Genomic DNA, 15,234 nt, shown 5'->3' on the forward strand with positions numbered 1-15,234 from the left:
ATACTCCAAGTAGGGGCCCATCTCAGAGTGTGAGCACTTGCTGTTTCTGCCCAGGAGCTCTCTCCTTCCCCTTCCCAAACATCTGTATGGCTCATTTCTTTACCGCCTTCAATTTGATTCCAATTTCACCTTCTCGTGGATTTCCCGACTACTGCTCAAACACTGTCACACCTTTCTCTGCTTTATTGTTCTCTGAAACACTGTCGTCACCTTATAACTTTTACATATTTTCCTAGCTTATTATTTTTTTGCCTCCTCCTGGGAGAATGTGAGCACCATGAAGACAGTGATTTCTCTGTTTGTTTCACCCCTAGAACACATAGCATTTACAAGTGTAGCATTCATAAAAGGTGGATACCTATATACACATACATACACTTTTCACCGAAAATTACCAAGTGCCAAAATTATCAAGTTCAAAAGATCTATTTCTCCATTACCCCAGTACTTAAGAGGACAGAATAGGCATGATTCAGTTAAGTACTGAGGACTGTGTGTGTGTGTGTGTGTGTGTGTGTGTGTGTGTGTGTGTGAAAAAGGCTATGGATAGGTGGTAATGTTCACTTAGGAGCAGTGAGAAACAGAAGTTAGCAACTATAGTTTTCCTAAAAACTAATCAAACTAGGTTTCCAGGGGACCAGACAAAAGTTGATCTTGTGGGGCTATGTCTGACTTGGGAAGAGGCCATGGAACCCTGTTCAGAATCCCCCATGTGATCTACATACATCCTAACTGATGAAGAAGGAAGCTGATTAAATAGTTTTCCTATTTCCAACCATAGCACTCTATGTAGTTCATGGAACTTGCAGAACTCACAATAACCACTCAGTTATTAATTTCCATTTACACAGTGAAAATCAATATGGTCTACCTCAACCAAACCCACCCCCACCAAAAAAAAAAAAAAATCACAGTACCTTTTTTTAATCTAGAGAAGTCAACAAACTTTGTTTTCTTTACTGTAAATTCATGAAAACTTGGATTCATTGTGGTTCGTATAGACAGAAACACAGTACACAAATGATAAGAAAGAAAGCCGACAGGGGAATCATAGATTGCAAACTGGTCCAGAATTTTCAGCTTTTTACTAGTAATGTCAAATCCCACAGCTGCTTTAAATATTTAATCGCAGGTGAACTGGCATACTTTGAAGATTATATCTTGAAAAAATTCAGTTCAGAAAATAGATCTATTTATGCTCATACCAAAAGCAAAACAGCCTAGATATTAAATTCATTTTCTTTCATCATGCTTATGAAGTCCCCAGTAGTGGGAAACTTTCTGGGCTCTCCTCAGTGTCATGTACAGAATTCATTCATTCTACAAATATTTACTGAGCTCCCATAATGTCCCAATCACCTTGTTAATAAAAAGAATGAACAAGAATAGTCAGTGTCTCTAAACTCCCAAGATGGTGAAGGAGATAATACATGGAGATATTATAATACAGTAGGATGCCCACTATGATCTGAGACGTCCTGGCTGCTTTAGTTATACTTTAGGGGAGGGCATGTCAGTGGATGACTTCCAGAAGGGATGTCCAACTTGGGGTGTAGGGAAAAGCAGGAGTTAGCCAATGAGGAAGGAAGAGTGTGCCTTGGGAAACACATGAGGCAAGACCCAGGGGGAGAGGAGAACCTGGGACATCCAAGGAATTGGGAACATTTCCGAATTATTGGAGTGTAGAGTTGGGGATGAGTAGAGGTGGGTGATAGCATAGGAGAGGAGCGATGAGTAATGAGGTAAACTAGGAGTTTGAATTTAAGGGCAAGGGAAATTTATTACAATGTCTTGAATGCTGTACCAGCAGTTTGGAAAATGGGTTGAAGGAAAGTGAGACTGAAAACATGGAGGCCTGTGACAATCTAAATGATACAACTGGGGAAAGGCCGTGGAACACAGAACACAGCAATGTGTAGGGGATGGATTCAAAATCTATTTAGCAGTTGGAATCGGCTCAGCTCCATGGTTGGATGTAGGAGGTGAGGAAGAGACAGAAATACAAGATGAAACTCAGGTTCCCAGAAAGAACGTCTGGTTTGCTATACCCTGAGCTACAGCACATGAGGAAGCTATGGTCTGGGAAAGAAACATGCTGAAAATAGTTGTGTTTGTGATATTTCAGCATATCTCGGTATTATCAAAAAGTTGGTTGGTGTATGGAACTAAATAAAGCTCAGGTGAGAAAGATAAGCTAAAGATAGAGATATGTGTTACTATTTTTTTTTTCTGTTTAATGTTACCTATGTGTATTTTGTAAATTAGAAAATATGTAATTAGCTCAGGCCACTCTCTGTGCTCAAAATAAAAACATAGTATTGTGCAGCATTTGAAGGACTCTTGTTTTTTATGCCTTAAAAACATGGAATAGCAACTCCGTTCATCAGCTGAAATATCCCACTGTTGGTTATCACTGGATAAAAGATATAAAAAAAAATAATTGTAAGATGCACTGTACATGAAGTCACAAGTATGTAGTTAGCATGCTCCCTTAAAAAAGGTAGCAATTACCTAGTGACTGGCTTTTAATCTGTCTATTCAAACTGATTTTCTGTCTCTTAAAAATAGCAAAAATTATACAGGGCTTAAATCAATTTGATGTGGAAAATTGGTTTTCGCCCCTTATGCTAGAATTTCAGCATTAAAGAGAAAATGTTTCTAAGCTGTATAACTGGCATGTAGGAAAAAAACAAAACAAAACAAACATACAAACAAACAAAAAGAGAACACACATGCACTATACATGACCCCACATTTCAAATTTCACTTGCTGGTTATTTATTTATTCTTATATTTTAGAAATTGTCCGGGCTGGGGGATGCAGAGGTATATGAGATAAATCCATTCTCTGTGCTCACACAGGTTACAGCTCTAGTTTCAGAGATGGAACCCACTCATGTGAAGAATCCGTGATGCTGCAAAGGTTTGAGGGAAAAAGAAGGGAGTTTATCAAATGTGTTTCATCACAGCATCCCTCATACAGAAAGTCCTTTTCATCAGACTCGAGAGAACATACAATTATAACAGCAATATTTATGTGTTACTATGACTAAGGCGCTCTTCTAAGTTTATTACCTATTTTAATTCAACCAATTGTCATAATAACCTCACGTAGCAGATGCAGTTATTAAACACGAGGAAACCAAGACAGAGAGCAATCACTCAGGGAGGAGGTTGTGGAGACATGTCAATCAAACAGCCCTCCCATTGCAGTCTCATAGACTGTTACACAGTCTCTAAGCATTTGGGGTACGATAAACAAGGTATTCGCATATTTGGCAAAAAATTGTTTCTAAGCCTGGAAGTCAGCAAACCATGAACTTTAAATTCGTTAGCAAACAATGTGCATTACAGGTTGTCTGAGTACTTGATCTTGACAGTGTTTTATACATCTACACACACACCCCAAATTCTGAATTATTATTTTTTGAAATTCTACATTTCAACTTAGCACACAAGGTCACTCTAGTTCCAACCCGGTGACAAAGTTAATAATAATAAAAATAGATACCTACCTTTCATTGTGAGAAATAATTATATGTAACTATAACTTTCAGGAGACAAACTTTAGATTGGGGTACACTGAAAGTTTCTGATGGAGAATTGTGTTTACTTGCCTTTTTATAGTATCTTAGAAACTGGTGAGGGTTTTCCTTCACAGCCCTCTCTAGGTCATAGCACATGCAGAAAATGATACCATTTGGAAGCACACTAGGGTGATGGGCAAGGCTGCTCCAGGGTGGAGGCCACTGGCCTCCTGTCCTGACAGCGACCCTGAGAATTTAGGAATCTCTATTCCGGCACACCGGGGATGAATCCAAGCATGACAGGGACTACAAGACTGCCTTGAGGCGCTCTGGCCTAAAAACATAAACTGGGCTGAGATTTGGGGAAATTGAGTAACCTGCTATAGAAACTTACATATGTTTCTTACTTCCAACATCTCAATTATTTATTTCTAAAGAAGGAAGGATCATGGCACAAATTGTAACTACAAAATAAAAATAGTATGTGCTGACGATGTTCATTCAAATTGTAATTAAGTAAACTAACATCATGTTGAAAGAGTAAAATGTAAAGTATTACTGTCATAGTCATTTTTGAAACTTTTAACCCTAATGCTTTTATATAAATTGTTTCATTAGTCCAGTTATAGCATTTATGAAATAGAATAAAACCATTCAAAAGAGCATGTATCTAAAGATGTACTAAATTTAACTAGGTTCAAAGCATGGTAGGGAATTTGGGAGGAAGAAAATGAATAACTCAGCAAATTAGTAAACACAATATAGTTATGGGGATATGAAATACAGTTTGAGGAATATAATAACAATGTTGTAAAGATTATATACAGTGCCAGATGGGCACTGGACTTATCAGGAGATTACTTCATAGACTATGCAGATTTATGACCAGTGCGCTGTACACCTGAAGCTGAAGTAGAATAATAGTGAATGTCAACTATAGTTTAACACATATACTCGTATGTTTGTAGTCACGGGAGGTGGAGTATGGCATAAGGAAGACAGTCAATGATATTGTAACAGTTGTATAAGATGTCAGAGGGATGGTATCTTGGGGAGGGGGGTTATCACTTTGTGAGGGGTATAAATGTCTAACTATTATGTTGCTCTGTACACCTCTAAACTAACTAACTAACTAACTAAATATATAAATAAACAAATACAAGCTGGTAGTTATAAAATAGTTATGGGGATGTAAAGTATAGGGGATATAATCAATGATATGGTAATAATTATATATATATTATATATATATATATATATGTGGTACTAGTCATGGGATCACTCCCTAAATTATGCAAATGTCTAACTACTATGCTATACACTTGAAACTAATATAAAATAATATTGAGTGTCAACTCTAATTGAAAAATTTTAAAAGGGAGGGAAAGAACAATAATACCGTGATAGTGTGGTACAATGTCAGATGTTTGCTGGACTTCTCATGGTGATACTTTTTTAGCATAGGGAATAAAATAAATAATGTGGTAACAACCCTATATAGTGCTAGGTGGGTACTAGTGAATAACTATGATGTACATCTGAAACTAATACAACATTGTGTGTTAGCCATATTTTAATAAAATCTTACAAAAAAGAAACTGGACAACTCATTTGCAATGAAATGGAATTCTAGCTAAGAGCTATGTGTGTATATATGTGTGTGTGTGTGTGTGTGTGTATCTATATATCTATATATCTATATATCTATATATGATATGTAATAAGGGAAGCGCAAAACAAGTTTATAGGGGTTCAAAAAAAAAGGCCACTCATGTGACTATGGGAGAACAGAGAATGATTAAAGGAGGAGACAGCTTCTAATGGATTGGGCTCCCAAGGTGCTCCCATTTCAGCAGGTGAAGATGGAGGGGGCAGGGACACTACAGGATTCCAAATGAATGACAGTATAAGATGAATAACAATGGAGAGGGAGGGAGGGAGGAAAAGTGGGAGAGAGAGAGAGAGAGAGAGAGAGAGAGAGAGAGAGAGAGAGAGAGAAAGAGAGAGAAAGAGAGAGAAAGAGAGAGAAAGAGAAAGAGAGAGACAGTAATCAAAGAGAGTCAAGGGCAAGATCTTAGGGTCATTCACATCTTAGGATATACATGGAGAGAGAAATAAGTGGGTGAGAGAAATATCAAGGACTAAGATTCAAGTTTACTGTATTGGTAGACATTGAACCCCAAAAGGAGTTTTACTAATTGCATTGATTTTAATTTTATTAATTTAAAAATAATTAAGTGATTTCTAAATGTTTATTTTTACTAAAAAAAACAATGTGGGATAAATGGAAAAAATAAAACGTGTAAAAAGTGCTGCTTAAATTTTTCATTTCGATTTGAGAATGTTCAGCATGTTGTCATTATTTCTAAATTGGACAAGGTAGGGTGATGAAAGATGACAACAAATTGCTTTTTAAGTTTCTGCTGTGGCAGAAGCTATGAGAGTTTTTTCAAAGTCTCATCTGATGAGAAATCTGAGATACATTTTTTAATAATTATCTCCCTAGCAACAGGTTTGAATAATACACATATAGTACTATCTGGCATACACATTCATAATTTTAGACCCCAGTGGTTCTTCCTTAATGCTGCCTATGAAATTTAGCTTATTTGTTGTAGAACTGTAGACTAAAGTAGGTAATAAAGCTCATGCTTGACAGAAGGATGAAATACTTCTGATATTAAGCAACAGGTGATCTCTCTTGTCTATGGGTGTCCTAAAGTTCTAATTTATTTCCCTGCGTTTTAGAATGTATCTGAGGTGACTTGGCAAGAAAAAATAGACTATTTAAGATGAGAAAAGTCAATACCTAGTGCCACCTGCTGTCAACTCTGAACTCAGTGGTTGGTTTCAGGTAAACAACTGGTGTCACACTTGAGTGTGACATTATTTGCTCTGTCCAAAAAATTCAGTGAAAAGATTGAACACGGCACCTTGAGCTGAGCTGCCACTTTGCTCTTGGATGGCTCAGTTGGTTGGAGTGCGTCCTCTCAACCACAAGATTGCCGGTTCGACTCCCGCCCACAAGGGATGGTGGGCTGCGCTCCCTGCAACTAGCAACGGCAACTGGACCTGGAGCTGAGCTGTGCCCTCTACAACTAAGACTGAAAGGAGAACAACTTGAAGCTGAACAGCACCCTCCACAACTAAGATTGAAAGAACAACAACTTGACTTGGAAAAAAGTCCTGGAAGTACACACTGTTCCCAATAAAGTCCTGTTCCCCTTTCCCAATAAAATCTTTTTAAAAAATTCAGTGAAAACACTTGCCTAAACCTTTGAAACTGAACAAGCAATATGGTATACACAATCTGGTAGCAGAAAACAGTAGAAATCCTAATGGATCAGGAGCTTTTTAAAAGTACAATTAGTGATAACATGGTTTGGAATGAAAGAAAAAAAAAGGCAGGTGCCAACTTCTATACGAATATCTCACTATAGAGGACTATGCTCTTTTTTCTCTGTAGAAAAAAGAAACTTAAATTTACCCTCACATATTTGAGTTTCTAATAATGCTTATTTAGCCTTAAAATGCAGTGGTCAACACAATTTAAAAGCCTGACGTAATAATTTTCATTATTAACTGACTCCAAAAAAAATCTCTCATTAGTAATGAAGAAGTATGAAATAGAATTTGCAATCTTGTTCAGGAGCTAGCTCAACTTTCACCAATGGAGCTGAGGCAGAGGAGTGTTTTTCACTTTTTTGATAATTTTATCACCTCATGTATATTTACAGGAGTCCCCCCTTATCCATGGGGGATAAGTTCCAAGACTTCCAATGGATGCCTGAAACTTCAGATAGTACTGAAACCTATATATATACACTATGTTTTTTCCAATACATATATACCTATGGTAAAGTTTAATTTATAAATGAAGTACAGTAATAAGAGGTTGACAATAATAACTAATCATAAAATATAATTATAACAACATACTGCAATAAAAATTAAGTGACTGTGGCATTATTAAGTAAAATAAGAGTTATCTGAACACAAGTAGCACAATATTTTTGACAGTTGATCTGATAACCAAGAGGGCTTCCATATGATTTACAGTAGGTAGCAGCAGATATATACAGAGTGGACACACTGGACAAAGGGATGATTCACATCCTGGGCAGGACGAAACAGGATGGGTGAGATTTCATCACGCTACTCAGATGGTGTGCAATTTAAAACTTATTAATTGTTTATTTCTGGAACTTTCCATTTAATATTTTCAGACCATAGTTGACCAACTGAATCCATGGAAAGTGAAATCACAAATAAAGAGGAACTACTGTATTTATTTATTTTTATTGTAAACCAGTGCAACCCAATGGGTAATCTGCAGCAGCAGCGGCAACATTTGGGAGCTTGCTATGTAGAAATGAAAATTTTCAGGTTCCAACTAGACCTACTGAATCTGAATCTCTGGGGATTTGTCTCACAAATCTATTTTTATAAGCTTTCTGGGTGACTCTTATGTGCACGAAAGTTTGAGAAGTACAGCTCTGGTCAATGAGGAGAGGCACTCAAAGAAAATAGGAGGGCAAAGTAAGCAAGTTTCATGATTGTTCCTTCCTACTAAAGATAAGTTAAAAGAAAACTAGTCAGAAACCAAATGAAAGTTTCTCTTATTCTCTAGAGAACATGTGATCCTGTTGGAGAGCAACATTACAGAGATAAGGAGCAGTCACTCAAAGAATGCCCTTTCTCCTAAGTGGGGAGGGGGCTTATATTCACCATATTACAGGGTACCAAATTCTAATACAAATGCATTGCGGTGTTCAAGAAAAGTTTGGGATTACAAACATTACTGATAATCTCTTTGGTATGAATATTTAGAGTTAAGTACCACAATAACTGCTACAGCTCTGGTCTACATTGCTGTTACAGTATATATTTATTACATAGGTGTATATTGATGACATAGCTATCTCTTTCATAAGTTTTTCTCAGCACATTCAACTGCAGGCTTTACCCGCCATTTGCAAAGAAAGCAATTAGGCGTTCAAGAAGTGTGTTTTATGTATAATTTTACTTTAACATCTACCTTTTAAAGGTAGGTTCCAATTTAGCAGGTAATGACTAAAGAATAATGGATCTTAGAATTGGAGCTATAGGAATAGCAAGCTCCTCCCCTGAGAATAGAGCAAGGGGGTCCCCAGGAAGCCTGGAAGTTATCAAAGGCCAATCCACCAGTTACATCTGCTTTCTGAATGATATTTTCCAGGGGAAATATTGGAAAGCAAACAGACAAACAAAAGGATAAAAACAGTATGTTTTCACATTGTAGCATCATAACAAAATCAGCTATTACCTTTCTACTATTGTAACCCTCAATGCCTGGGTGTGTACAATGAGATTCGGTTAAATGAAATCATTATTTGGTGAGTTTGACTAATTTAAAAATTGGGCAACTTAATCATTTCCCCTGTAGCTACCCTATTCCTCAACTAGCAATATTAAAAAAAAATAAGTATAATTATTTGTATCTCTGTAATTCTCTTTTTTATGAAGACAAGAGCAATATCTATTTTTGGTCACTGATGCTGCTTTTAACACTTTTCTCTATTTACCAGTAAAGGAATATCCTAATCCTAATGCAAAAATATTTTTTACTTTCCATTTTTATAATAGTAGATACCTTAACAGCTTTTGATTTGATCTACATGATTAATCATTAGTTTCATTAATTATCCAGACAAAGACGTGAGTATATTATAGTTCTCCTTCCTGACAACACAGGGTCTCTTGGCAAACTTGATTAATTTATTTTCCATCCAAATTAAGCAAAGTAAAAATAAATAGTTTTTTCTAGCAATCTGAAAGAAAATTACGAATGAAGAATAGTACTAAAAAATAATATTGAACAAAAACAAAAAAATATTGCTTTAAAAGGAACATTTGTTGAGGTTTTTGTCATTGACAAAAGGCTTAGTAACTGTTAAGATAACTTGGAGGTTTTTTCAGTTTATATTGTCAGTGTGTAAATTTGGCGCCATTTGTATTGCTCCATATAAAATATGAATTTATATCATATTATTGAAATGAGTAAAATAAAAAAATATGGTTAATACTAAAAAGATATACACTCTAACATAACATAACATAACATAACATAACATAACAAAACATAATATAATTAATATAATATAATATAATGTTATATATTATGTAGCATAATATATAATAATATGTTTTTACCATTGTGTATGATAATTTTTGAAACGGCTTTAAATAATGTAAGCAAGCAAACAAACTTAGCAAATAAGATATCTCTTTTGTAAATAGATATGTAAAATGCTTTCCAAACAGCAGATGGCAATCTCTGTAAATTTGATTGCAGCAGCCCATCTTACCTCCATATATGCTGATGAAAGATAGTTTTAAAAGCCCAGTTAAGAACCCTGGCATCCTCAGACTAATTTAGATACCTTCAAATATTAAAAGGATCTTATTTAATCATGCCCAGTATTCTAATGACATTTCTCCCTGAGCAAAAATAAATGTTTTTGTTTAATGCATCTTAATTCTTATGCAGCACAGGAGGAATTTCGTAATGCTAATCAGCATAGGTATCCTCAATAAAACCCTGCATGCAGGTTACTTATCATCCTGAATTCATATGGCCTTAGGAATTAACCAAACCAACTTGAGATCTTTTGTAAGCTCTAAAAAAATCTACTGACATATTAATACTCTAAGAAGCCAGTTTCTATCGGTATTAGAGTTGAACTATGGGAAGTCATTAAAATTCTAAGTCTGAAGAAATACAAAGTTTTGAACCCTAGAGATCTCTTAGAATTCCTTGTTTTTGTTCTTTTTTTTTTTTTTTTTCTAAATTGAAGTAGTTATATTAGACAGAGACAGAAATGCATAGCTTTCTGAACTCAAAAAGGAATCTCAAACAGTTATATTCACTATACTCATCGCTAGGAACAAGAGAGCCAGTAAGAGCTAGCTTGCCCACCAAGAATTACTAGCAGCAACACAACTCTAACTGGATCTTCAAATTCTCTAAGTCCAGCACTTTCCTTCATACCCAACTGTGAAATTTTAAAATTCTGTCCTATCAACTTTTCTAGCATGTTCGTAACAATTTAGCCTATAATAGCATTCTAAAATCCTAATTCTCATTTATTGATTAAGTCCTCAGTATGTCAATAATATTTTATGGAATGTACACACAATTAGGAAGGGGTCTTTGTTCTAAATAATCTTTTAAAATATCTGATCTATAATAAGGGCAATTTCTGACCTATATTTTTTTTTCTATGCTTACTCCTTTAATATAGTGGTACTTCCATTCTTTCACTAGTAATTAACACCTTGTGATTTCATTTTAAAATGTGTTCCTCATAGGAATTTACTTTCACAGCAGAAAATGGGGCAAGGGCAAGTAAATGGGGATGTCTAATGTCATACATCAAGATAGATTAACAGCAGAATTTACAAGTGTCTGAAATTCAACGTCATCTCTTTATTTGCTCACTTAGCTATCTAATGCTTATGTTTTTTTATATTTCTACTATAACTAATATAAGGCAACCTGTTTTGTGCTTTCAGTAAACACATATTTCATAAAAACAGTGAAAAAATAATGCCCCAAACTAATTGAAATTATTGTTCAATGTGGCTACTATTGTATTATCATATTTTCAATGTTATTTTGCAGCAAATAACTAAAAAACCTATAGAAGAAACAGGCTATGACACATAAAGAGAGGAAACTCCAGACATTACAGAAACAAGGAAATTGCCACCTAGGATTAGCAATCCTTCAATTGAGGAAGTACTACCCTTAACCAATGGCAATATTTTCAAATCTGTTTTTTTTTTTGGTTTGGTTTTGCATTTGTTTTTGTGTTTTAGGTTACAAAATGTTTTCATTGGGATAACCTCCGTTTATTCTCACCAGGACACCGCTGCTCACTGCATCTTCTCACTTCTTCGCCTGCTCCCTCACATTGCTGCCCTGTTACCGCTGCCCCCTGGCAGGTTCTCATTCGCCTTTCCCAGCCGCCATCACAGGACTTGGAACAGCCACTCCAATGACCCCACTGATTCCACTGACCATTGGCTGAAAGAAATGTGCCATGGTCAATGGCAGTAGTCTACTACACACTGCTTCAGTAATTTTAAATCTAAGGACCATTACTAGCTGTTCAATTTGTATTCATCTACCACCACAGACAAACTTGATTCAAATATTTGACTTGCTCGTCAAATAAAGAGACCTGTGATGAACAGAAGTTTATATAAGTTGGTCAGAATCTTCAACTGGACATCGGATCTTACTTATAAAAATTACAAATTCAGTTCTAAACTTCAGCTTAATTGATATTTAATCTAAGAATCCCTTGAATTTTGCTGTTTTATTAATGCAACGGAGAGTACGATGAGCTCTGATACAACTAGCTTCATTTACTACAGATATATAATCATCCGATTATACCATGACCATTTGGTATGGTTCTGTCACATTTGTCAAATGGCAGGCATCCCTTAAATGCAGTAATCAGGTCTTACCTGTACACTCGGGATTATAGCACTCTCTGCTTTCTGCCCATGGCCCTCTGCATTCGGAACCCCCATGAGCAGCTGCAGTGCACTGCCGGCTTCTCTGCTGGGTCCCATTCGAACATGTCACTGAGCACTGGCTCCATGAACTCCACTCCTGCCACTGTCCATCAACTGCCAAAGTAGAAAGAGAGACAGTGTAAGGAGCTCTTCCAGTAGAGAAGGCTGTACAGAAAGTACAAGACAAAACCAATTTTGAAGATGAGTTCCATCTTCAAAGAGATACAGTGGAAGATCACACTGGCATTAGGTTTTATTCCTACCCTTAAAGTTAATATGACCTTATTTTCTCACTTCTATTTCCTCTTCCATAATCAGTACATCTTTTGATTCATTGATTTCTTCAAAAATATTTATTCATCACTCAAAAATGCAAGACCTTGGTGGGTACAGGCTACAGTGAGCGAAATAAATACTGACCAATAACTCATACAGCTCATATTTTAGAGAAGAAACCCCTAGAACAACTTAGACAATTTGTTACATGCTAAATGAATTAATTGTATAGAAATGTTGTGAAGGATAATTTCAAAACACTGTGAGACAAGAGTTTGGAGTATCTAGGGAATCTTCTTTGACAAAGTGAGGTTTCAGACAAGCCCTGAAGGATAATGAGGAAATACCTAGGGTAAAGATATACAAATGTCCAATGCAGAAGAAACATGGGCACTTCCAGGACCTGAATGAAGGTCTTAGTGAATGGACTGGAAAGAGCCAGGTGAACAGTTCTAACAGAGGAGGTCGGTAAAAAGGCATGTGCCAGAGTTTGCAGGCTTTTTGTTAACTGTGGTATTCTCAGATTATTAAGAAGCCAGGAAGGATTTCAATAGGATTCTATGATCAGATCTATTGCAGCGTGGTGACAGAATTATGGGAGAGGGTAGGGATCATCTGAGCTAGGATGGTGCAGCAGCGCTGATGGAGTGTCCTAGAAAGATTAGAGAGATACTGGGCAGGGGATATACGTGGGATACACATGATTATTTCCATGTGTCTGGTGACTAAAATTTAACATACACCATTGAACTTGCCTTTGAGAGATTCAAATTGAGATTCATTTATTTATTCAGTCATTCCAATGATTTTTTTTGAGAATCTATTAGTTATCAGACACTGTGATAGGTATTAGGAGAGATAGAGAAATAAAATATAAATCACAACCTCAAAAATCTTATAATCTAGTAGAAGAATTACATTATCCAGCAAATAAGTAAATAAAAGGTTAAAAGCAATAACATCTTAACATGGCATGTGAAGGCTTTCAGAGAACAGATCACATCTATTTGGAGGGTAGTTATGTTAGACCAGTATGGTGAGATTTGGTTAATTTAGACAAGGGAGACAGCATTCACAAAGGCACAATCCCATAGTTATTCCACAAAGGTATAATCACAAAGTACAAGTGAGCAAAGAAGTCAGGCAAGACTATTTACCTAATTTAGAATGCATTAACTAGCACATAAGTGTTATAAATGCACTGTATATGACTGTACTTTTCCCAGTGTCATTCCTTGGTTCTTAGTCAATTTGCTTACAGTGAAAGAGAATTCACCACAAATCCAAAATTCCAACATATGCTAATGTTGTGAAAACCCATCCAAACAAATGAGAATGCCTGGCAGATTATGAGTAAGTACTTTCAAGCCAATTTCAAGCCTTGCAGGTAGCCATTAAAAAGAAGGTTGTTTAATAGGTATCTAACTCTACTTAATAAACCCTTTGTGAGATTAAAAATCACAAAATGCCAATTTAATCATCTCGTTCATATAATTTTAGTATCTCACTTTATTGAAAGTAACCTGATACAATCTTATTGGCTATGTAGTCCATTTGCCAGAGAAAAAAGAAAAGTCTAGTGAATCAACAGGACTTTATAAATTATCCATTTCCTCTCTACTTCTGATTTAAAGATGCATCCATTTTTCATTTCATAATCTTGCTTCTCAAAGATAACATTTATTGAGCTTGCATTATGAACCATCGCTGGCCTAAGTATTCTAAGAAGCATTTAAAAAAATAAGATTCATGCCTGCACCTTGCCATCTATTTGGCAGAAGAATGTACAGGTATGCATATTTTGGAGACCATGAAGAAAGCAACACATAAAAAAAAAAAATTAGGTGATGCTATATACAAAGTCAGGGGTAGTAGATTGGAAGAAGGGGGTTATCACTTTGTGAGGGGTATAAATGTCTAACTATTACATTGTCTTGTACACATGAAACTAATACAAAAAAAGAAAAAAGAAAGGAAGCTTTGCCTACTCGAGAACAGAGAAAAGACTTGTGGGAATCTTAAAAAAGGGAAGGTGGCAGCAGATAGGCTCAGATGACATGAAGAAGCTAGATCCTGTGGGGTTCTGGACGCCGTGTGACCAAGTAAAATAGGGGCTATGAGAGAACGTTGAAGTAGGAAAGGGATGTGGCATGCGTCACATTTTAACACTTACTTTTGTAGGTGTGTGCTGAATGTATTGTACAAGGGCAAGAATGGGTATTGGGAGATGTTCAGGAGTATACTGTAACCCAGACAGAGGTGACAGTGGCTTAGATTATGGTGGCATCAGTAGAGACAGGGAAAAGGGAGTAAGTTTAAAATATTTTCTGGATGTAGAACTGATAGCTCGGTGGTGGGGTATGGAAAAATAGAAAATCAAGGCTGACTTTTAGGTTTTGGGCTTACTGAAACAGATCATTGGCGGAACTGTTTTATTAAACCGTGTTAGACTAGCATTCAAACAGGTCTGGGATTAAATAGCCCTGGCATTAAAATGTCCGTTTGGAATATGTTGAATTTGTCATGTCATTGTAGACATAATGCTGTCCTGCATTACATCAATTTTTAAAAATGTGCCTTCCAAATTTATTAATCATTCCTCCCCTCTTTTTCTTTTTATCCTTTCATGGAACACTATTTAATAAACATTGAGTACATAATTTCTTCTATGATATGCAGCCAGGTTAAGAATTAACACTTTCTTAGGCTTTTTTCAATTTCTCTTCATTTTCATCATAAGCACTTGCAGTTGGATATTTTTAGTCTTATTTTTTTCAATTTAAAAACTCAAAATGCCTCATACTTTAGTAACTGTTTCACAAAAGTGACTAAGATTAGAGAACTATAAGGCTGTATTTTGAAG

At 35.9% G+C, this 15,234-nt stretch overlaps 1 protein-coding gene across 6 annotated transcripts in view; it reads right to left on the reverse strand.

The window, feature by feature from the left end:
* ADGRB3 (adhesion G protein-coupled receptor B3) overlaps positions 1 to 15,234 on the reverse strand; it is a 679,308-nt gene that overhangs the window by 378,504 nt on the left and 285,570 nt on the right. For 5 of the 6 annotated variants that reach the window (XM_081037439.1, XM_081037435.1, XM_081037437.1 and 2 more), the window contains 2 exons: positions 12,045 to 12,209; positions 11,431 to 11,595 (listed from right to left, as the gene is read on the reverse strand). In XM_081037439.1, coding sequence (XP_080893565.1) covers positions 11,431 to 11,595; positions 12,045 to 12,209 — 330 coding nt within the window. The remainder of the gene's footprint in view (positions 1 to 11,430; positions 11,596 to 12,044; positions 12,210 to 15,234) is intronic. The other variant, XM_081037440.1, reaches the window with a different exon arrangement.

Source organism: Rhinolophus hipposideros, assembly GCF_964194185.1.
Source record: "Rhinolophus hipposideros genome assembly, chromosome: 3".
NCBI classification, from domain to species: Eukaryota; Metazoa; Chordata; class Mammalia; order Chiroptera; family Rhinolophidae; genus Rhinolophus; species Rhinolophus hipposideros.